The sequence below is a fragment of the Ctenopharyngodon idella genome, chromosome 15 (assembly GCF_019924925.1).
Source record: "Ctenopharyngodon idella isolate HZGC_01 chromosome 15, HZGC01, whole genome shotgun sequence".
Taxonomy (NCBI): Eukaryota; Metazoa; Chordata; class Actinopteri; order Cypriniformes; family Xenocyprididae; genus Ctenopharyngodon; species Ctenopharyngodon idella.
The window spans coordinates 14,595,460-14,619,005 of NC_067234.1; the positions used below are offsets into that span (position 1 = coordinate 14,595,460).

General features: G+C 38.7%; 1 protein-coding gene across 6 annotated transcripts; it reads right to left on the reverse strand.

The window, feature by feature from the left end:
- Positions 1–9,795: 9,795 nt before the first annotated feature.
- LOC127495694 (sialic acid-binding Ig-like lectin 14) lies at positions 9,796–23,491 on the reverse strand. Of its 6 annotated transcripts, none has more exons than XM_051862677.1 (7): positions 23,353–23,491; positions 23,130–23,196; positions 22,390–22,719; positions 20,475–20,750; positions 14,365–14,649; positions 13,830–13,920; positions 9,796–13,720 (listed from the first exon to the last, which is right to left on the reverse strand). In XM_051862677.1, exons 2-7 carry the CDS (start codon positions 23,188–23,190, stop codon positions 13,609–13,611), a joined length of 1,155 nt encoding a protein of 384 aa, XP_051718637.1. In that variant the 5' UTR covers positions 23,191–23,196; positions 23,353–23,491; the 3' UTR covers positions 9,796–13,608. The 6 variants fall into 6 exon arrangements, with proteins under 6 accessions (XP_051718637.1, XP_051718634.1, XP_051718636.1 ...); XM_051862674.1 differs by lacking the exons at positions 20,475–20,750; positions 22,390–22,719; positions 23,130–23,196; positions 23,353–23,491 and adding exons at positions 14,737–15,027; positions 15,128–15,460; positions 16,938–17,042; positions 17,258–17,363; XM_051862676.1 differs by lacking the exon at positions 23,353–23,491 and having other exon boundaries at positions 23,130–23,346.
- Positions 23,492–23,546: the final 55 nt, after the last annotated feature.

The window sequence follows — 23,546 nt, forward strand, 5'->3', positions numbered from 1 at the left end:
ATCATTGGTTTGCAAGATCAGATGTCGATTGCTGCATCAGAGTGTGAACCAACTCTATCTGGGGATAACGATTCGGCTGCATTGTCTGGGTTGTGCGATGTCCACGCTTGTGGTCCAGGAATGCCATCTCTAGCTGTGTCTGGCGGACATCCGGGTTGCCGACAAGATTCGGTTTCTAAATTCCCTTGTCTCCCAGACCGGCCTCTTCGGTGACGCAATTGAGAGTTTTGCCCAGCAGTTCTCGGCTGCCCAAAAGCAGATGGAGGCTATCAAACATATCCTGCCCTGGTGTAGAGGTGTACAAAGAGGACCCGAGGACCTGGGACCCATACGGGTCTATATTTTAAATGGTCAGCCGGGTCCGGATCGGGTTTCGAATCTATTACTTCAGGTCCCAGGTCTGTTTAACATTGTGTGTAATAGCCGAGTCGATCGGAGAACATCCGGCCGTGTTCAGAGTCAGTCAGCGCTGTGTGTGTGTTTTGTAACTTGCAAAGTGTGAACTGGAAAATAAGGTGAAAAAAACACGAGCGACCCCAGCCGTCGGCAGAGCGGGCAGAGTTAATGTAAAACATGAGTTTTCCTGTTCCTCTTGTGTGCAACAGTAATGCAAACAAACTTCAAATCTCAAAAACTGCTTGCAGCCTTGCACACTCAAATTTAAATCACATATTTTGAAATCAGCAACAAAATCTGAGATGAACTGTCACGTAAATGTTTTCTTTGACGCTCAAATTGTGTTAAAAAGCTTATATTTCAGGTTTCCCCAGCTAACGCGCATGTGCAATCTCAAGCATGCACACTTTCTTTCTCCTATTTTTATAATAAAATTATGAATGAATCATCTTGTTATATCTAAAATTTTGGTCAGACTCTGGCGAGCACAGAAATTATAAAAAATAAGTAATTCTAACGTCAGCAGCCAAGCAATCGTTATTGTAGTTCAAAAGTGCAAACAGTCGAAGTTTCAAAATAATAGGTGAGTCCGGGTTGGTTCCGTGTAGCACATTTACGGGTCTCTTCGGGTATGAATTTTTGGACCCGTGAAGACCTCTACCCCGGTGATCAGCTGCTGCCAAGAAGCCACCGCCTGCAGCACCCCAAGGGCGCCTCCCTGCGTCCGCCCCGATGTCCGCCTCATAAAGAGAGCCCCCCCGAACTGGATCCCTGTGTTCCACCTTGCTGGCCCACTGGAGGTATGCCTGTGGTCCCTTTGGTCCCACTTGTACGGCCTCTGTGAGCCTGGCTAGCGCTCCCCAGTCCATCTCGCTGGCTCATTCGGACCATCAGGCTCGGCTATGCGATTCAGTTCGCCCGGCGTCCCCCCAAGTTCAGAGGCATCCAATTCACTTCTGTGAAAGCTGGCGATGCCCATGTCTTGTGAGCGGAGATCGCAGTCCTACTGGCGAAGGGCGCAATAGAGCTAGTTTCTCCAACTGATATGAAGTCAGGGTTTTACAGCCCCTACTTCATCGTACCCAAGAAAGGCAGTGGGTTGCGACCAATTTTGGATCTGCGAGTTTTGAACAGAGCCTTACACATGCTACTGTTCAAAATGTTCATGCAGAAACACATTTTTGAATACATCCGTCCCTGAGATTGGTTTGCAGCGATAGACCTAAAGGATGTGTGCTTTCATGTCTCAATTCTCCCTTGACACAGGCCGTTCCTGCGCTTTGCGTTTGAGGGTTAAGCATATCAGTACAAAGTCCTGCCTTTTGGGCTGTCCCTGTCGCCCCATATCTTCACGAAAGTTCCTATGAGAGAACACGGCGTTCACATCCTCAACTATTTTGATGACTGGCTCATACTAGCACAGTCCTGAGATCAGTTATGCGAACACAGGGAACTGGTGCTCAGTCACCTCAGCCAGTTGTGTCTTCAACTGAGAAAGAGGAAACTCTTGCCTGTGCAGAGGATCTCTTTTCTTGGTATGGAGTTGGATTCAGTTGAACAGACAGCACGCCTCACAGAGGAACGTGCTCAGTCGATGCTGAACTGCTTGAATATGTTCAAAGGCAAGACAGCAGTCCTACTGAAATTATTTCAGAGGCTCCTGGGGCATATGGCAGCCACAGCGGCAGTAACACCGCATGGTTTGCTTCATATGAGACTTCATGGACGAGTCCCGAGATGGGAGTGGCAACGCAGCACTCACTGGGTGGAAGTCACACAGGTCTGTCGCCAAACCTTCAGCCCGTGGTATCTGGGCATGAGTGCCCCTAGAACAAGTGTCCAGGCATGCTGTGGGATTCACGAGTGTGGGGCGGAGTTTGGCGATGTTCCTCAGGTGGAATAAAGAGGTCTTGCACAGATATTTGATGTGAGTCTTAAAGGTCAGATGAGAGTCCATTTTAACACCCAGGTTGGTAACTGATGTTGAAACTGGAATATCCTGGTCAGAGAAGGTAATGCTGGTAATGACAGATGCCTGGACCTGGTTTGGAGTGCCAACTAGGATGGCTTCAGTCTTGGAGCTGTTTAGCTGCAAGAAGTTTTGCTTCATCCACGCCTTTATCTCCTCCAGGCAGGTGGTCACAGTGAATGATGGCAGGGCAGCAGACAGGGTTGAGTTGGTCCTAAGGTAAAGTTGAGTGTCATCAGCATAGCAATAAAAAGAAATTCCATGCCGGCTGATGACATGACCGAGGGTGAGCATGTAAAGGATAAACAGGGTGGGGCCGAGCACTGAGCCTTGAGGGACACCACAGGTGACATTGTGTATCAAGGATTTAACCTCTCCCAAGGTGGCATGCTCAGTTCTCCCGGTGAGGTAGGATGAGAACCAGTTGTACACAGGATCAGAGAGAACGATGGTGGAGTGTAGACGATGAAGAGAATGTTTTGGTCCACAGTGTCAAGGGGACCACTTAGTGATCAGGGGACTTATAACACAGAGGTTAGATTTTTACCAAGGCTGTGGGAAAGGGGTCCAGGGCACAGGTGGATGGTTTCATCTTTCTAATTTATGTTCTCAACCTCTTGCTGTGAGATGTTAGAGGAACAGCAGAGAGGTTGGGAAATCCCAGGCTGTGGGTCGACAGTCGGGACAGGCAGGACAGGGGAGCTGGATAGGAGGGAGCGAATGTTTTCTACTTTGAAAAGTTTGATCAGGGCTGTGCTTTTCTTTCTGCAGCATGGGTAGGAGCAAAGGCTTTCTCCCTCCACCCTCAAAGTGTACGTTGCTGCCATTTCTGCACATCATGACCCTACAGGAGGTAAGTTGGTAGGGAAGCACAACTTGGTCGTCAGGTTCCTTAGGGGGGCAAGATGGTTAAATCCTCCTCGACCTTCCTCCATACCCTCTTGGGACCTCACTCTGGTGCTTAGAGCACTTCAGAATGTCCCATTCGAGCCTTTGCAGTCAGTAGATCTACAGATTCTGTCTATGAAGACTTTGTTTCTAGTTGCATTGGCCTCCATCAAGAGGGTAGGGGACCTGCAGGCACTTTCGATTGACAAATCATGCCTAGAGTTTGGGCCGGGTGATGCCCACGTGGTACTGAGACCCCAGCCTGGCTACGTGCCCAAGGTTCCTACAACTCCTTTCAAAGGCCAGGTGGTAAACCTGCAACCCAGCCCTAGCTTTGCTTTGTCCCGTCCGTGCATTATGAATGTACGTTGACTGGACTCAAAGCTTTAGGACCTCAGACCGGCTCTTTGTCTGTTATGGAGGCCAGCAGAAGGGAAAGGCTGTCTCCAAGCAGAGGATGGCCCACTGGATAGTGGATGCCATCACCTTGGCTTACCAAGCACAAGGCGTGTTCTGCCCGCTTAGGTTGCGAGCTCACTCTAATAGAAGTGTTGCATCCTCCTGGGTACTGGCAGATATTTGACAGATATTTGTAGAGCTGTAGGCTGGGCGACACCTAACACGTTCGCTAGATTCTATAGCCTTTGTGTGGAGCCGGTCTCCTCCTGTGTTTTCACCTCAACCGGTCAGAGACACCAAGAGGCCCTGGCCTAGTGTCGGCTTGCTGCGCCAATATGTGCGCTTATTGCTCCAGAGAGTCCCTACAGGCAGACCCTGTTGAGTCCTCCATCACCCCCGTCAGCCAGACTTGGCAGAGTGTCTGTTGCAGGGGCGTTTCCTCCGAGGAGGCAAGGGAGGCAGTGCCTCCTCAAAAAAACTGGATGAGAAAATAATCGATATTACAAAAATAAAACAACGCAAATGTAACAAAATTTGACATTAAAAAGTGTAAAAGTCACTCGTTTTTCTAAAGAAACACTGTCAAACAGCGACACCTGCAGGTGAAGTTACAGCAGGAAGTCCGCGTCTCTGTGCCTCCCTTCAGCCCATAGAAACAAAGCAGAGCCCCCAAAGCGTGTGGTGGGTTTAGTGGGGGGTAATTGAGAATGAATGGGGAAATGTCACGTGAGAGGATACAGTGCCTCCATCGTGCTATGATTGGATATGATCATGATTGGTTCGTGCGATAAATCCAGCCTCTTGTTTTTGTGCACGTTCTCGTCGAATCGGCCTGAATGAAGACAGTGATGGTGTTAATGGGAAGACTAATTAACTCGAAATGGCCTGAAAACATGATGACTGCGGGGGGTTTTAGTGAACAATCAGTGTGGTGAAATTAAAGGTACATCTTTGTGTCTGTGAGTGAGTGACCAGTGTGTACAAGCTTGATGACTGCTGAAAATAAATTGACTATTAAAAAGAAAAGCTTAATATTAGTTTATAAATAATATATATTGTTTAAATTTTGTTACTGCCTTTAGTTATTATTTTGGAATAAATGTAAAAATGTGTAAAAACATTAACTTGATGAAATTTATACTTGGTTTTAATAAATAGAACATTACATAGTGTAAAAATACAAAATAGAATTGTATTTGGTCTCTCTTTTTATGTAATGTTAAATTAACCAGGAAAATTGTGTAATAGGGACATAAATGAGGACGTTGCCTCCTCATTTTAAAACACCACTGCACACCACTGGTCTGTTGTATCCATGTGAACCAGTTCTAGGCTGGGTGCCCATATGTGCAAATATTGCATGCCAATGTGCATTGGCTTGTTTTACTTACACTCTAAGTAGATTGGACTCTTTAGTGAGATCCCAGTTTGTCAGTCACAACGTGATGTCTCCATTCCCTCCTTCAGGGAATGAGGGTACATACCTAATGGAGACATTCTGTGTAAATGGCTCCTAAAGATAAACAGCGCATTCTTAAAGGGGGGGTATCACACACAGTTTCTGCCAATCTCATGTTAATCTTGAGTAGTAGTGCATCCTTCATATCTCCAAAAAGTCTTTAGTTTGATCATATTTATAAAAGATACATACGCTGTACCAAGTATTTCTGAAAACAGCCGAGCGCCTGGAGGCGTGCCGTGTGAGAGGAGCTAAAGAGTGACGAGCATGCGCAGCTTTTAAGTAGCAATCGTCTGCAAGCTATCAATGATCAGCAAAACAACTGTATTTAAACACACACAATACACCATCGCATTATCCCTGGATAACTTTTGAATCACTATAATGAATATAGCGTATAGTGAATGATGAATAATGAATTTATGAATTAATTAATTTGCATTAATTTGCTTCAAAATAGCCCTTCTGAGCTCTCATGTCAAATTAATGCACCACATCCTCAGCTCTTTTTGAGCTATATCCGATCATAATAGCTGCTTTTTTTGTGGGGTCATGAGTGGTCTTCAAGGAACAAAGAATTCCACTGCAATAATCTGGCCACTGTTCACTGCATAAACAAAGGCCGTTCAAATTCGCCAGAAATCATGCACCACTTAAGACGCCTCACCTGGTTATCTTCCTGTAAACAGTTCATCTTCAAAGCTGTTCATATTCCAGGCCACCGAAACCAAATTGCTGATGCACTGTCTCGTTTTCTGTTTCAGAAATTCAGAGTATTAGCCCCGGAGGTGGACCCAGACCCAACCCCAGTACTTCCCTATTCATATTCCTGTAACTCACCCACTTAAACATCTCCAAACCTTATCTCTGGACTCAATATTCCACGCCATCTCACCCAGAACACTACAATCCTACTGGACAGTATGGAGAACTTTTAAACAATTCCATTCCTCCTACAACAGCCTCTTCCCAATTTTTCCCTCCTTTCAATTTCTTCATTCATCACTTCATTCATCTCAACCAGGTGAAGTCCATCCAACCCAGTACCATCAAAGTCTATCTTAGCAGCATTCAATTTTTCTTTAAAATAATCTATGGCCATCCATGTCCATCAAAGGAATTCAAAAAACCAACCCCACTCACCCCAATTGATCTTTTAGCTAAATGCCTGACCTTCCTCCATTCTGGTCATTTGCCCCTGGATACAGCAAGAACTCTGGATGTTATGTTTACCCTAGCTTTTTCGGATTCCTCAGAGTTTCTGAAATCACAACCTATTCCAAATTCAACCCAGCCATCCACCCAACCTTCTCCGACCTCCAAGTTTTAGACAAGGACACCATCTGTTTCCTCATTAAACGTAGCAAAACCGATCAATTAAAAAATGTCCATTTCATCCATATTTTTAATCTTCCAACCCCCATCCAGCCATATCAATCTCTTTCATTCTTCCTTGCACACAGGAAGGTTTAGATCTCCTCCCTTCTCGACCCGCTTTTCATTGACGATGAGAACAACCTTCCAGTCACAAGGCATTTGTTCAATAAAAGACTTAAATACATCCTCACCCACTCTGGTATCCAAGCTCACTTGCACTCGGATCGCATGTCAAACCACCAAACTGCTGAAATCACGTGACTTTGGTGCTCCGAACCGCTGATTCGACACGCTGATTCATAACGCTCCGAAGCTTCCTAACGCAGTGTTTTGAAATCGGCCATCACTAAATAAGTCGTTATTTTGTTTTGTTTTTTTGGCGCACCAAAAATATTCTCGTCGCTTTATAATATTAATATTGAACCGCTGTACTCACATGAACTGATTTAAATATGTTTTTAGTACATTAATGGATCTTGAGAGAGGAAATGTCATTGCTGGCTATGCAGGCCTCACTGAGCCATTGGATTTCAACAAAAATATCTTAATTTGTGTTCCGAAGATTAACGAAGGTCTTACGGGTGTGGAACGACATGAGGGTGAGTAATAAATGACATTATTTTCATTTTTGGTTGAACTGACCCTTTAACTTGATACTGTCACTGCAGTGCTTCGCTTAATTTGATACAGCCGCGGCAGTACTTTGCTTAATTTAAAGGGATAGTTCACCGAAAAATATCCCATGATTTACTCACCCTCAAGCCATCCTAGGTGTATATGACTATCTTCTTTCAGACGAACACAATCTGAGATATATTTAAAAATATCCTTAGTCCTCTAAGGTTTATAATGGTTGTGAATGGGGGGCCACATTTAAAAAAAAATATTATTATTATTATTTTTTAAATATGCATCCATCCATAATCAAAGTAATCCGTATGGCCCCAGAGGGTTAATATAGGCCTTTTGAAGCAAAGGGATGCGTTTTTGTAAGAAAAATATCCATATTTAAAACTTTATCAATTCAAATACCTAGCTTCCGGAGGATGACGGTATGTATACTGTGCAAGTCGACTTGCGCCAAATGAGTAACCCAAATTAATGCTGTTTTATACATTGATTTTAGCCCTCTGATTTGGCAGGTCGCAGTGCCACTTCCGGTGGCATCCCCAGGTGAAAAAAAAAAAAAAACACTTCCATAATGTACTTAAAGTGCTCTATTTTCACGCACTAATTTTGTAAAAATTCTTCTTTAGTACTTCTTAAAATAATCTTAAGAACATCTAAGTGTACTCAACTGTGCTATTTTGAGACACCATGAATATGAATTAAAATGTGCTTTTAATATACTATCTCTGTATTTAAAAAAATGTATTTAGTTACCACTTGTAGTACACTATGGGTTCAAATGTACTATAAGTGGTATCTAAATACATTTTAAATACATTTTAGAAGTTGCATAGACCCCATTAGTCTATTTCATAAGAGAATATGCCAGTTATGCCATGCTATATGCCAGTGACCATCAGCAGACCCTCGACTTGTCAGTGGTGGGTGTGTTTTTTTCTTAGTTTTGCTTGGCCCCCAAAAAACACAGTTTGTGATGCCTATCCAATGGCTTTCACAACAGGGCAATTCTACCAGGCCATAGGGAGGTTCTTCATTTGGGTCCACTTTGCCATCTGGACTGGCACCAAGGTTTGAATGAAGACACCACAAGGAAGAACGTCAAAGGTCTCAGCATAGCAGCGAAGAACCTCTGGCTCAAGATTCTGACCTCACATAAGCTACTCCATAGAACTTGCTTGCTTAACAAAACATGTATTTCTTGCACTACATTGTAATCTGATTTGCACATCATGCACTTTTTGGTTCTTCTGTGATTTTGTAACATAATCATATTTTTAAACATGTAATATCACCCACTTAACTGATGTTTTAAGTCTACAGGTGGTATTTTTTTAATTTATTTGCCTTGATAGTTTTGTATAAGTGTTTATAAAATAACAAAATTTCAAGTCAAATTCACTGTAAAGATTTACATTTCTCAGTTTCATTCATGGTGATAACACGAAAAAAATGTGCCATAGTCTAGTGGAACACTGCTGCCATCTATTGGAAGACAACACCTTAAAATAATTTCAACTAAAGCCATTTAGAATCGGACATCATTCCAGTTTATTTATTTATTTTGTAGGTATAGATATGGTAGGAGCTTAGTCATCAAGTGTCATGCCATTTAAATGAAAGGAACTTTTGTTTTTAGTTTAAGCAAACATAATTTGAGGTCCTGAAATACATACCGAACACTGCAGAAGTGTTAAAATGACCATTACTATATAATACAAAAGATAGGTCAGTAGGCACAGAACAGCATTTTTAATCACATGCTATGTTATATTAATCCTAACCGCAGAGGGTGCTGTTAATAAGCTATATATCTAATGCTGCTATAGACACTGAGACAACTAATGGTAACACTTTACAGTACATGAATAATCATGTACTAATACCTGAATTAATAGTTACTTCAACAAGAACTCATGATTAATGAAGATATGAACTAATCATGAACCAGTGAAGAGCTATCCTTAACTACGACAGGAGTCATAAGGATTCATGCATGAAAACAGCAGCCTTAACTACTTGTTTTGACAATTAATGCATTAATTAACATTTAGGGGTAAACTAAATCAAACACTCTCTATGAGAAGGAATAAGAAATATTTGTACTTTGAAATAAATGTAAACAATTTATTATTGTCATAATTTAAACTACTGACATCAGCAGCTTCGTTATAAACATTACTGAAAGGCACAGGATTAGTTTTTCGTTATTTTCAACGATCCTCCTTATATCAAACATATAAAATACTAAATCCACTAATAATTTATGTTAAAAGGTCTTAATCTGTTTTGTGATATTCTTTCCCATCAAACTAAACCTACTGTGACTTACAACAGTTCCTGAGGAATCGGTCAGGGAACGTTTGCTGGGATCAGATTCAGTACAGTTCACTCTCCATCCAGTCGTACTCCATCCATCCAGTCATTACCAGCCGTAATGATTCTGTAGCCTACCTCCATTCTCTGACTTTTTGAAAAGCCGCACATCTCTTCACTGGGCTCGTTGTACTAGTACATGTGTATTTGATAGTAAGTTAGAATTTGGTAAGTAGTTAACAGTCAATTAATTATGATGTGCCCCCTCAAGCCAAGTCATGACAAAACTATGCATTAACAAATCATGAGCTAATATATGAATAAACATCCTTATTCCTTTACACCCTGGTACAAAAAACAAAGATAAAAATTTTTGTATTTTTATTTTGTCTTTATTTTTATCTATATAATTAAACATATATGGACTTAAAAGCAAGCCATAAACATACCTGTAAAGACACATAAGGCACATTTAGGGCGCGTCCACAAGCTTATACTAATCGAAGCATATACATTTAAACGACATAAAATACAAATAGTTAATAACTGTACAAAACCTCCTGAAAAATCCCAATAAAACATACATGTAAACATGTCTTTAATTATTAATTTGGTTTACCAAAGCAATTTATTAGTGATAGTTATTAGTGTCAGGGTTTGTGGCATATAGGAAGCGCACAATGAAGGAGATCCTTGATTAGAACTTTTAATATAGTAACCAACACGAATAGGATAATAACTAGGGAAAAACACAATCAAAATAACATCAACGCAAGACAAGGACTAGACAGAAACTGAGGGCTTAAATACAAGGTGAACAAAGGACCAAACGAGATTAATTAACAAGAAACAGCTGAACTGAGGACACTAATCAAATGAGTAACCTAGGATACAAACAAGTAGCAGGAAACAAGGAACAAAGGAGAACATGTGACGAATTGAACAAGTTTAAAACAGACAGACGTGACAATTAGTCTATTTTCCACGTTTGATTAGACAGATCTATATAATTAATGGCTAAATAATCATGTGCCATTCTAATTATTTGTCACAAAGCTGCAGATGGCAGATTATGATTTACAGTTTTTCAAATTCAGAGTACATCTTATTTACTCTTACAGAGCCTGATTTATTTAGTTTACCCCTAAATGTTAATTAATGCATTAATTTTCAAACATGTATTAACGTGTAGTTAAGGCCGCTGTGTTCATGCATGAATCCTTATGACTCCTGTCATAGTTAAGGATTCATTAGTTCATGAATAGTTCATATCTTCACTAATCATGAGTTCATGTTGAAGTTACTGTTAATTCAGGTATTAGTAGCTACATGATTATTCATGTTGTAGCCTACTGTTATTGTAAAGTGTTCCCCTTCAAGCTGATGTGGTTTCTCATGCTTTCTTATTGATCTATAACACCTGGACCTAATTACTATTTTCCCTGCGATAATATTTAAAGTTAGTTTGATAATTAGAGAGGACATTGTTTAATTGCATTGATTATCAGGTTAATGATATTTTCTATCACTTAACCCAACCATTCCCCCTAAACTTACTTATCATAGAAATGTGCAAACGTTAGATTTAAATAAAAAACATGTCTTTAACAAGTGAGGACCAGTAAAATGTGCTCAATAGTCAGTTGACTATATGCACAGAGTGTTCTTTAGAAAAATATAAGTCAGCTGGAAAACTTCCGGTGAGATGTCACTTGCTGGTGTGTTGAGCATCAATAGGGTAATACTTAGTTTATAATCAGAATATAGTCACTTAAATAGTCAGGCATCAGTGGAGGTTCTACACTGAATTACATCCTGGGCGAGACACCCTATTTTCACCTAATAATGGCTTAATTTCTCATAATAATGAGAAAGTTTCTCGTAATAATGACTTAACATCTCATAATAACGAGAAACTTCTTCATATTACTTATATCTCATAATAATGTGAAACTTTCTCCTAATAATGACTTTGTTTCTCCTAATAATGAGAAACGTCTACGGAGCAGAAGGGCGTGGCACGCTAGCGACACACCGCGACTTCGGGTCTCGCTGGGCGAGCGTCTGCACTGCACTCCATGGCAGTGCTACAGGTGTATCAAGCTAAGCTCCTTCGCGCCATGGACGAAGCTGGACATGACTCGGCCACATTCAAGGAGCTGCGCAGCGCCACGGACCTGGCCCTGTGCGTCACCAAGACCACGGCTCAGGCTATTGGTCGTTTGATGGCCAGCCTGGTGGTGCTAGAGCACCACCAGACTCCAAAGTCATCCTGAAACCAAGACACGGATACGTTCCTAAGGTTCTCTCCACTCCGTTCAGGGCGCAGGTTGTCATTCTCTCTGTACTTCCTCCTTCTCAGGATGATCAGGAGTTGAACTTACTCTGCCCTGTTAGGGCCCTAAGGACCTACATTGACCGTTCCACCTCATTTCGTCATTTGGAACAGCTCTTTGTGTGCTTCAGAAGCCGCACCAAAGGTCACCCGGTCACAAAGCCTACGCTATCCAGACGGATAGTTGATGCGATAGCACTCGCCTACTCCTCTTTAGGGCTGCAATGTCCTATAGGTGTTAGAGCACATTTCATGAGAGGCATGGCCTCCTCTTGGGCATGGTCCAGTGGTGTGTCTATCACGGAAATTTGTGTGGCGGCCAGCTGGGCCTCGCCGTCCAAATTTGTCAGGTTTTATAACCTGGACGTCTCTGCGTTACAGACACAGGTTCTCTCTGCATAAGCCTCACCATGATGATCGGCTTTTCTTAGACTCCTGCCTAAGACCCCGACTACATCTGGGCTCTTGGCTCTGTGGTAGATTTTACCCTACGCACCTGACTTAAATTAAACCGGGTGTCCCAGACACCTATGAATTTATACTCTACTAGCGTACTTCAATACCTGTTCGATGTCGGCCGACGTCTCGGCCTGTTTGAGCACTATCACCTGGTAATAAGATCTTTAGTGCTCCACTAAACACTATCACTTATAGAAATAAGAAATAAGATTATGTAGTGTCTAGTCTGCTGCGCAGCCTAAAAACCAAACAGACTCCAGACTATGCCTTAGAATATGCTTTTATCACGGCCGGAGGACCCTTTTAGTGCTCTGGGCGAATACTCGGTCATCCCTCCTTCATAGCACGGCACGATTGTGTCTCAGCCTAAACGGCTTGACGCATTGGGGACAATACAATCGGTTCCCTTAGATACGGAATGAGTACTGCGTACTTTGCTGTGCTATTCACAGGACGCCTCATGTCGTCGCTGCAGTCGAATTAAATCAGTCAGCCTAGGTGAGATGCCCGTTTATATATAGCCTGATACCCCGCCCACCATAGGCTCACCATAGGCTCGCACGGCTCTGCCAGGCCGTCATTGGTTCGTTTTATTTAACTCCACGAACCAATGGCCATGCAGTTTCACTGCGTGATTGAAAAAGGCTTCAGAAATCGGAGAAAATCCCCCAATGCGTCTCAGCCTAAACAAGTGTAGTATCTAAGGGAACCGAGGTTACGTTAGTAACCGAGAACGTTTTCTATCAAATATTGACTTTCCTACATTTTGAAATGTTCAGTTTTACAAATGGGGACAATCTCAGAAGGATGACCAAGTAATTTTTGTGGTCATCACATTAAAAATAACATTTGAAGTGCTGGAAAAAATAATGCGTGTGCGTGTCTAATTACAGACACGACATTTCTTAAACGGTCCCAATAGCTTCGTCTTTATTGCAATCAATAAAACTGGTTTATTGGCAAATGAGGTAAATGTGATAACTGCATTAAAATATGAATACAACATTAAAAAGTCAACCACTGATGGTTTTGTGTCGATGTACAGCGAGTACAGAATGATCAGCTAACAGTTCACCGGAAATGCCCAAGCTGGCCTAAGGACAACCAGGAAGTAACCGTGCATATAGTCAGTTGTCATAATATTTCACTATATAAGTGAGCATCGAAAGCATGCTATGCGCAGCCGTCTGATCTCAAATCACTCTCGCGGTACTTTGATGCTATACTGGGATAGCATGAGGGTGAGTAAATGATGACAGAATTGTAATTTTTGGGTGGACTTTGCCCTTAACATAAGCAAAAAATAGAGTCCAAAATATATGTAAAAAATATATAAATAGAAAGTTTTGTTATTTCAGCTGTAATGTGCTGCTGATCAAACCACTAATATCTCTCTGAAGACATTTTGATTGTCTCATACGCAGATTCCTCTCTTGCCATTGAAGTCATGTAGACATGGTTGTCATCTTTTGGTTTCTTAAGTTTTTCTCTCCTTCTGTCAAAATGGTAATGATAAAATGTGTGGTATTAGTGACCGATGCAAACATTTAACACTATAGAAATGGCCAGCCAACATCTATTTCTTGAGTTTATGAAGTTCTTACCGTAAGACGACAGTCAAACAGCAAGCGAAAATGACATTTACAACAGATGAAAGGGTAAAGAATATCCAAGGGGTGGACAAACTCCAACTTACTAAAAGATGATAAGAAGAAATTAGAGAACAATGAAGATTTTTGGTAACACCTTAGTTACAATGAGGTCTCATCTGTTAACATTAGTTAATGCATTAATGTGAACTAACAATGAGCAATATATTTTTAAAGCATTTATTACCCTTGTTAATGTTAGATAATAAAAATATTAACGTTCATGTTAGTTCACTGTGCATTAATATTAACAGAAAACTTTTTTTAACAATAATATTTTAAGATTTTAATAATATATTAGTAAATGTTGAAATTAACATTAACTAAGAACAATAAATGCTGTAGAAGTATTGTTAGTTCATCTTAACTAGTGCAGTTAACTAATGTTAACAAATGAAACCTTATTGTAAAGTGTTACCAGCTTTTCATAGAAGTGATTTGATGGTTTGTATACTTGTACAAATACACATAATAGTTGTGTCCTGCCTACCTTTGGGTCTTTCAATATGACTCTGGACCTGAATTTGCATTTTTGCCATACCCATGAGATTCTTACTGACACATTCAACAGTAGCGTTGATGTTACTGAAAACAGTAATGGAGACGTTGCTGATACTGATGGTGTTCTCTGCTGAAACAGTACTGTAATATTTATTGATACCATCTAATATCGGCCAGAATATCTGGGGTAACGGCACACCACTGCTGACACACATGCAGGTCAATTCATCACCCCACACCAAACAACGAGAGCTATTCAGGATTTTAGGAGCATCTGAAGAAAAATTATAAGTTTATTGCAAAGATGGTATTAATCACCTTCAAATTTGAATTTATGTGTCATAAGTGAAATGATACATACATCTTACTTCAAGGATCACAGTACTTTCAGTCTGTATGCTTTTTTGATAAATGACTGTGCAGGTGAGCTTAGTATTGTGATGTTCAGGCTCAGTATGGAAAGTCATTACTGAATACCGCTGTACACTGCCAGGCACTGCACTAACAACAGTTTTAATTTCATCAGGCTCAATCCCTGTCCAAACAATATCTACCGATGGATTCGTGCAATCCCCTGGAACTTTGCAGGATATCTCGGCCTTCTCTCCTGCTGTGAGTTGTGGGACGTTTATAGTTGGTTTCTGGGTGAGCTCTAAAACACAATTATTTATTGGAATCAGAAATGCTATAAACTAATCTGAATCTGTATGCTTTCTCTGTTAAAAATGCATACATACAAACACACAACCAACCTTTCACAGTAATATTCACTGTCTGAGAAAAGATATGCACTTTCCCTTGTCCCCACTCCAGTTTCAGTCTGTATTCACCATCAGATTCGCCCTGAACCAAGTTGTTTAGCATAAAGCTGCACTCTATCTCATTGCCCAAATATATATTAAGTATGTTAACACAAGGAACTTCAACAGTTGGTTTTTGTGGATCTCCTTTGAACCAGGTTCTCCTAATGGGTTCTGAGAAACTTTGAGGGACAGTGAAAGAACAGAACGCTATGATGCACAAACCGGCCTCTCCAGTGAAGTTGTCTTGTACTTTGATGGAGAAGTTAGTCGTCCCATCAAGTTCTGAAAACCACAATCATAGTAAGAGATCAGACAGAGTTTAATTGTTTATCTTCTACATTGTCTAAGTGTCTTAACTACAAATTTCAATTATTTTATATCAATGAAGTTTTGCAGTAATGCGTATACACAATTTTTATCTTACATTTTCATCCAGAGCTTTTATTATAAATCTTTTTATTATAAAAAAAAAAAATATCTATTTTATTATAAATGTCTTATAACAAAATATCCAGACACTAGTCTTGTTAAAGTACACTACACTAAAGGAAAACAGGCAGCTTCTGTTCACTTGACTTTCCTCGTTTTGGCTATTTGTATCTATACAAAATCTACAATGTTGTATTTTTAGTAACTTTTGTAAATTTGATTGTAGTCATGGGTGAGAAATGTTGAAAACTCGGAAGGGGAAGTTGGGTAGAGTTGGGTAAACTTCTATAGTGGTGAATGTGAGATGATTGTATTCCCATTTGCTTTAATAGCAAAAGAAAAAATCCATGATTGCATTTTCACGACATACCAAAAGAGGAAAAAAATATTTAGAGTTTGATTAGTGTTGGAAGAGAGATTGATATGTGCCGTCTGTCATGTTTACTGTGTGTCTTTGTTCATGTCATTTTTGTAATTTACTGCCAAGGTAATATAACACGAAGTAAAGCATTATAAATATATGTACATTTTTAAAAATGAAAATACAATCATTTTACAACACTTCAGCTTGTGATTCTTATTAAGTGGGGGTCATTTTTTAGGATTCTTTACCTAAATTACTTCTGGAGACTCCAGGTAGGTTGCAGTTCTGAAAAATGGTGCTGGAGACTAAAGGGTTCCTGACGGTTTCACGCTTAATTATTCACCTTAATTCTTTTGCAGTTAACATGTGTCTTTTCTTCTCTACTTGTTTTTGTCTGACCCTGTTGAACCACTGAGCATTTTGCTGTCCAATGGTCATGCCTTAACTTTGCAATTTCTAGTATTGCATCAGTATTGCATCCTTCTCATGAGCATTTAATAATTTTTGACTTTTTAGTCTGAGTTAAATATCTTTTTTAAATCTCTTTTTTGCCTGTAAAAGAAAACCTGCCTAATAATTCTGCACACCTGAATATAAGGCGTTTTTCATTTCCAGCCTTCATGAATTACATCTCACTTATAAATGATTAAATGCAAAATTAATAGTAGTTATTAAGATTGATGTGGTTTGGAATTGGTAAAATGTGCTTGGAAAAAAAAATATGATCAGAAAATCAACGTACCTAATAATTCTGCACACAGTGTAGTCTTTGTTAAAGTACACTACACTAAAGGAAAACAGGCAGCTTCTGTTCATTTGACTTATCTCATTTTGCCTACTTTAAAATATACAATGTATGTATATTTTAATGATCATAGTAGAGAAATGAAAAAAAAAAAAAGTTAACAAAAACAAGTGGCTGAATTGGAGTAATCAAATTTAAAATAAGAGTATAAAAGCACTCACGTAAAATCTCACAGTTTTTCATTCTGACGACAATCAAGATGAACAGCAGCGTTTGCAGCATCTCAGACTAATGTGATGAAACAAGCACAGTTGCTGGAAACCAGGTCTGGTTAACCACAAATATTATGACAATAATATAAGTACACAAGTATGTTGAGGGCTATTTTTATTTGACATACAGCTGAAGAAAATTAGAAAATGAGCATTTTGGTAATAACATTTTTGAGGAAGGTGCAAAATCATTCATAGCAAAGAAAAAAAGACTATATGATTTTTATTTCTAGAAATGTTAAAATGATATTGAAATAAATGATAACTTATCCGATATTTGAAGAGCTCGTATAACCTGATGTGACAGCAGTTTTAATTGTGATCAGATTGGTGTTGTTTTTCTTGATCTAGATCTGCCTCCAGTTTCAGCAACTCATTGCTACGTGCAGCGGGTTGTCTGTTGTTGCACAATACTTGTGCTACACCACCTTTTTGGGGTTATTTTTTGTTCCATTATTCATTGAATGTGTCAGCGAGAATCTCATTGGCTGGACAGAAATGATTGTCATGTCATGTTGAGAAACCCAAATGTAGGCAGGACACAATCATTTTACAAGCATTTTACATTTTCTGCCATATACTGTATGTCAAACATCTGTATGACTTCACTATCATTCTGGAGATGGCTTCTTATATGAAAATTTCCTCTACTGTTCTCTAATTTTTCTCATCTTTTGTTTTACAAAAATGAATAAAATTCACAAATAAGTAAAATGAAATTTGCAGATTAAAAATATACATATTTACAAATGTGTTTTATGTCGCAACTCTGCGTGGCATTCATTTGTGAATCGCTTTCTGTGCATTTGTGGATCACAGCACGCATTTGTGGATTTTGAAACACTTCTAGCGTCAAGACTTGCAGACTGCAGACAAATCCACAAGTAGGCAGACTCCACCCACCGTTTACTCGAGCCAGTCAGATGAAGGCCACATTGCACTGGCCAATCGTAGCACACTACACCCAGAGTACTTATTTAACGGCTCTGGCTACACCCAATCACGTTTTGCTTTACAGGCGGGGCTGAAGTGTTTGGTGAAAAACACCCAGTTTCCAAAAGAGTTTATATTTCCATCATGATCAGTGAATTAATTTAAACTCAAGGATTATACACAAATTATGATCATTCATAGATCCCGAGCATCATGATCAGTAACACTCTCTCTACACCTGACGCAAGTGGCGTGACACAGCTTGTCAAAAGCAAATAGGCCTATAGTCTTTGGGCCTAGTCAGGGCTTATGCTGCCTTCACATGCTATGGGAAATTTGATAATTCCCACTTCTGAAATCGTGATTGCGAGCCCATCGCATTCAAGTTTCGAAATGGGAGGGCGTTCATATGCAATTTTTACCTAGAAAACTAGGCATTTATAATAATTCCGTGAGCATGTGAAGGTAACATTAAATTGGGATTATTTGAGGATTGTTGTGAGTGGATAATTACACAAACTCACACGTGGTTATTCATTAGTCAGCTACTTATTGAAGCTTTTCTGTTCTATCTTGAATAACATGACGCTTCCATAACACGTTGTTCCCATAACTGAGATGTAAAGTGCTGTTTCTCTGCCATTTTCAAAGGCTCATAAAATATAATACTGTGGCTTGGCTTGATACGGTCTAATGGTCTATCGAAATCCAAATTTTAAACATCTTTTACTGTACCAATTTTATGGGCCTTATATTTTCAATTTGAGCCAATGCACACAAATAAGCTAAGTTATTTCATGGCTGGACCACGCTGGTTGTAAAGCAAAATGTTATTGGTTGGAGTGAGAACGTGCTATGATTAGTTAGCAATATGGCTGTTATCTGATTGGCTTAAGTAGACGGTGAGTGGAGTCCACTTTTTTGTGTATTTGTGTGCGTCGAGATGCTAGAAATGTTTTATAATCCACAGATGCGCACAGCGATCCACAAATGTACAGAAAGCGATTCACAAATAAATGAATGCCAGGTAAAGTTGTGTTTGTGACATAAAAACATTTGTGGATACTTTTTATTGGCATATTTCATATTATTTATTTTTAAATCTAATTCATTTTTGTGAAACTCCTGCATATATCTGTGGATCTCATTCAATTTAATTGTGAATTAGTTTAATTTTTGTGATTCTCTTTACATTTATTTGTGCATCAATATCTTTTTATCTGAAAATATGCAACAATTATAACCCTAACTAACACAAACATTTCTAGCAGTGAAATGATTTTATTATTTACATTTTTAGAAGAAACTTCCTAGCAGATCTAAATTTAATAGTTTGAGTTTTGTCAACAAACTTTATATCTTAAGTCATTTCAAAAGGCATGAAATGTTGTATTGAATCTATCAAAAGAAAACACAAGACCTTTGAATACAATTGCAAATTTTAATTAAAGTCTTAACATAAAGATTACAAATATTTTCTAAAACAGTGGAATAAGAAACTGTTTTTTTAAAAAAAAAGAAAAAAGAAAGAACAAAAAAGGCATTTTGATGGCATAAAGTATAAAAGACACACATATTATAAACAAATGTTTAATTTGGAGATTTAGCAATAAGCATGCTAACTGTTTCACTTTATGCTAATGTGTAAGAAAAGCCACTTGATGTATAAACTCAACAAAAAGCTTCATTTCAGCTGTAATGTGTTGATCAACGCACTAAGATCTCTCTGAAGACATTTTAACAGTCTCATACACAGATTCCTCTCTCTTCAATGAAGTCATGTAGACATGGTTGTCATCATTTGGTTTTGTACGTTTTTCTCTGCTTTCAAAATAGTAATGATAAAATGTGTGGTATTAGTGACCGATACAAACATTTAACATTATTGAAATGGCCAGCCAACATCTATTTCTTGAGTTTATGAAGTTCTTACCGTAGGACGACAGTCAAACAGGAAGCAAAGATGACATTTACAACAGCTGAAAGGGTAAAGAATATCCAAGGGGTGGACAAACTCCAACTTACTAAAAGATGATAAAAATGAGAGCAGAATAAAGGACATTTTCATACAAGAATCCAGAATGATAGTGAATTTAGATGTCTGACATATGGGCACTATGGCAAATAATGTAAAATGCTAAAACACATGATTGTGTCCTACCTTTGGGTTTCCCAGCATGATTGTGCACCTGAATTTCCATTTCTGCCCAACCAACGAGATTCTTACTGACACATTTAATGGCAGCGTTGATGTTCCTGAAACTAGCAATGGAGACAGTGATGATACTGATGGTGTTCTCTGCTGAAAAGGCACTGTAATATTCACCATCCAGAATCAGCCAGTATATCTGTGGTAACGGCAAACCACTGCTGACACACATGCAGGTCAATTCATCACCCCACACCAAACAACGAGAGCTATTCAGGATTTTAGGAGCATCTGAAATGAAATTATCAATGAATATCATTTAATGGTAATAACTGCTATTAGGGCAATTTGCCACAACACTTTATAAACACTTCATGATGTGTTATAAGTGAAATGATACATACGTCTTACTTTGAGGATCACGGTACTTTCAGTCCAAATGTTTTCTTGAAAAATTACCCTGCAGGTGAGGTTAGTATTGTGATGTTCAGGCTCAGGATGGAAAGTGAATACTGAAAGTGTCTTACTTTGCACCATCCTTGGAACTTCATCAGGCTCAATCCCTTTAAATACAATATCTGCTTTGAGATTTACACAATCCCCTGGAGCTTTACAGGATATCTCTGCCTTCTCTCCTGCTGTGAGCTGTGGGACTTCTATTGTTGGCTTCTGGGTGAGCTCTTAAAACACAATGATTTATTGAAATCAGAAATTCTATCATTTATATAACTAATAATTTGTATTATTCTATCATTTTAAATAGTTTTATGCACACTGAGTAAGTGTTATTTTCCTGCTTATACCATGGTCACTTGCCAGTATGGACAAGTTGTTTGCAGCGAAATATTGCAAATAAAAATAATGGTTAATTTTATCTGCAGGTCATTAGATCTAAAATTCTGAAAAAAAAAAAAAAAAAAAAAATGCAGCATGGTAAAATAACTTTTATTTCAATGAATTTGAACTTGTAATACCTGTGCATTAAACACTGTTAACGCATGCATTCCAACTAGAGGTGCACCGATACTAAATTTCTCTGCCGATACCGATAGCCGATTATTCAGAATGATATCGGCCAATGCGGATACCGATAGTTTGGTTTTTCTTAAGGAAAAAAAATCTCTACCAAATAATGTTGCAAACTATACAGGGAACCCTCTCATTTGGTACGCTACAATATTAGAGGTTACAAATAACAGCAGAAGTTTTATATTCAGCTGCTGTTTATTTTCAGATATAATAATTACACTAAAATAAAAACTGAAATGTTTGTATAAAACTTAGTATCACATAAGGTAGTTTTCATAAGCACTTGTTGTCTTCATGGCAAATTTACACAAACCTAATTAACAGTAAATAAGCTCCTCTCTATTGTTATTGTATACACATATACATATATATATAGATAGATAGATAGCTAAGGAACTGTGAACATTGGAAAACATTCCTGAGGTAAATGTGACATAATGTGACATATTGTTCACACTGTTTCATTGACGTCTTTCCGCGGTTGAAGCACAAATAAAGTGATTACATGAGACGTGATACATTCTGGTGAGTTGTACTAGGCTATATCTTTCAACATACCTCTGATGATCATGCATGTTTTTCGAGATATAACTTGTAGCCACTGAAGAGGAAGAAAAGACTCGCGCTCCGAGCTGAACTGAGGCGTTACAGTGATCTGACACGTCACATTTAAGAGCGTCAAAACGCCATTTATTGTTTGAATTTCATGATAAAATGGACAGAATTTGAAAACTTAAACTTTTATTCTTATCAGAAGTAACAAAGCACAAAGCCTTTATTGGATGGGAGGCGCTACAAATAAAAACGCAGACCTGGCAACCCTGGCTTGAAATACTGGTGATTCACAGGGTCAAAAAGAGCCTGCTTTAGCGTCACTATTTTTAAACTGTTAATGCGTTAAAATTCAACACAAAAGCTGGTTTGCCAACCGCCAAGAAGAAGAAATTCAACACCAGAGTTATTTTCTTCACACAAAGTATGTATGAGTTGCAGTCTGAACACGTTTTTACGCACCCTTTTGATTGACAGGATATAATCGGCCCTGATCATCGGCCGTTTTTAAACAATCGGCCGATGGCCGATAGTGATAATAATAGCTTTTATCGGCTGATACCGATTGTTGGCCGATACATCGGTGCATCTCTAATTCCAACCCATCAGAATTGAACATTCGACAGACAATGTACATAATAATAATACTTTTATATATATATATATATATATATATATATATATATTGGATTTGTTGGATTTCTGTTTCTTAAAAAAACATACAAACACACAACCAACCTTTTACAGTAATTTTTACTGTCTCAGGAAAGATATACACTTTCCCTTGTCCCCATTCCAGTTTGAAGCTGTATTCACCATCAGATTCACCCTGAACCAAGTTTTCCAGCACAAAGCTGCATTCTCTCTCATTGCCTTTATCTCCAAAAATGTGAACACAGGAAACTTCAACAGATGGTTTTTGTGGATCTCCTTTGAACCAGGTTCTCCTAATGGGTTCTGAGACACTTTGAGGGACAGTGAAAGTACAGAACACTCTGATGCACAAACCGGCCTCTTCAATGAAGTTCTCTGTTACTAAGATGGAGAAGTTAATTGGTTCACCATGGTCTGAAATGAAAAACAGAAATCAAAAATCTTCACAATACTGTAGTTTTATTAAATGTATTATTTTCATATTTTTCAAAGTTTTACAACATGGTGATAAAACCAATGACATAAATACTTATATTTATCACACCTAGTTATATTTCTTAATCTGGAAAAACAAAATAAGTAATAAATAAATAAATGTCATAGAAGTGCAGCAGATGATGAGGTTTTCAGGCACTTAAGTTCAGAAAAATGTGTAAAACAATACAGAGTCAAACCATTTAATCAGACTTCAAAACAGGTTATATTAGAATGATGCCTTTTATATAGTGATTCTTGAATATTTGAAATGTTTTCATGACTAAAAACTCAAAGGAAAATGTTGAAATGGACTATGATGAAGTTACAATACAGAAGTTAACACTCACCAAAACCATAACAGTCTGTCATTTGAACAACAGTTAAGATGAACAGCAATGTTTGCAGCATCTCAGACTAATATAATGAGAGAGAAATATGGAAATCATGCCTGATTAAAGCACAATTATGACAATAATAGAAATACACACATAGTATTACTTGACATTATTAGTTATGAAAAAAGACAACAACTGCACCTTTATTTTCAGAACTGTTAACATGGTCGCTTACCTAATATGTGAAGAGCTCAAAAGAACTATTGTGACAGCAGTTTTTCTTCCGATCCGTTTCGTGCTTTTCCTTGATCTGACTGATTTTGTCATGTTTCAGAAATTTCTTATCATTACCATAGAGATGTGTGTACTTGATACCCCTCCCATGATTAACAGTAGAACTGAACTAATACAGAAACCAGTATTGTTAGC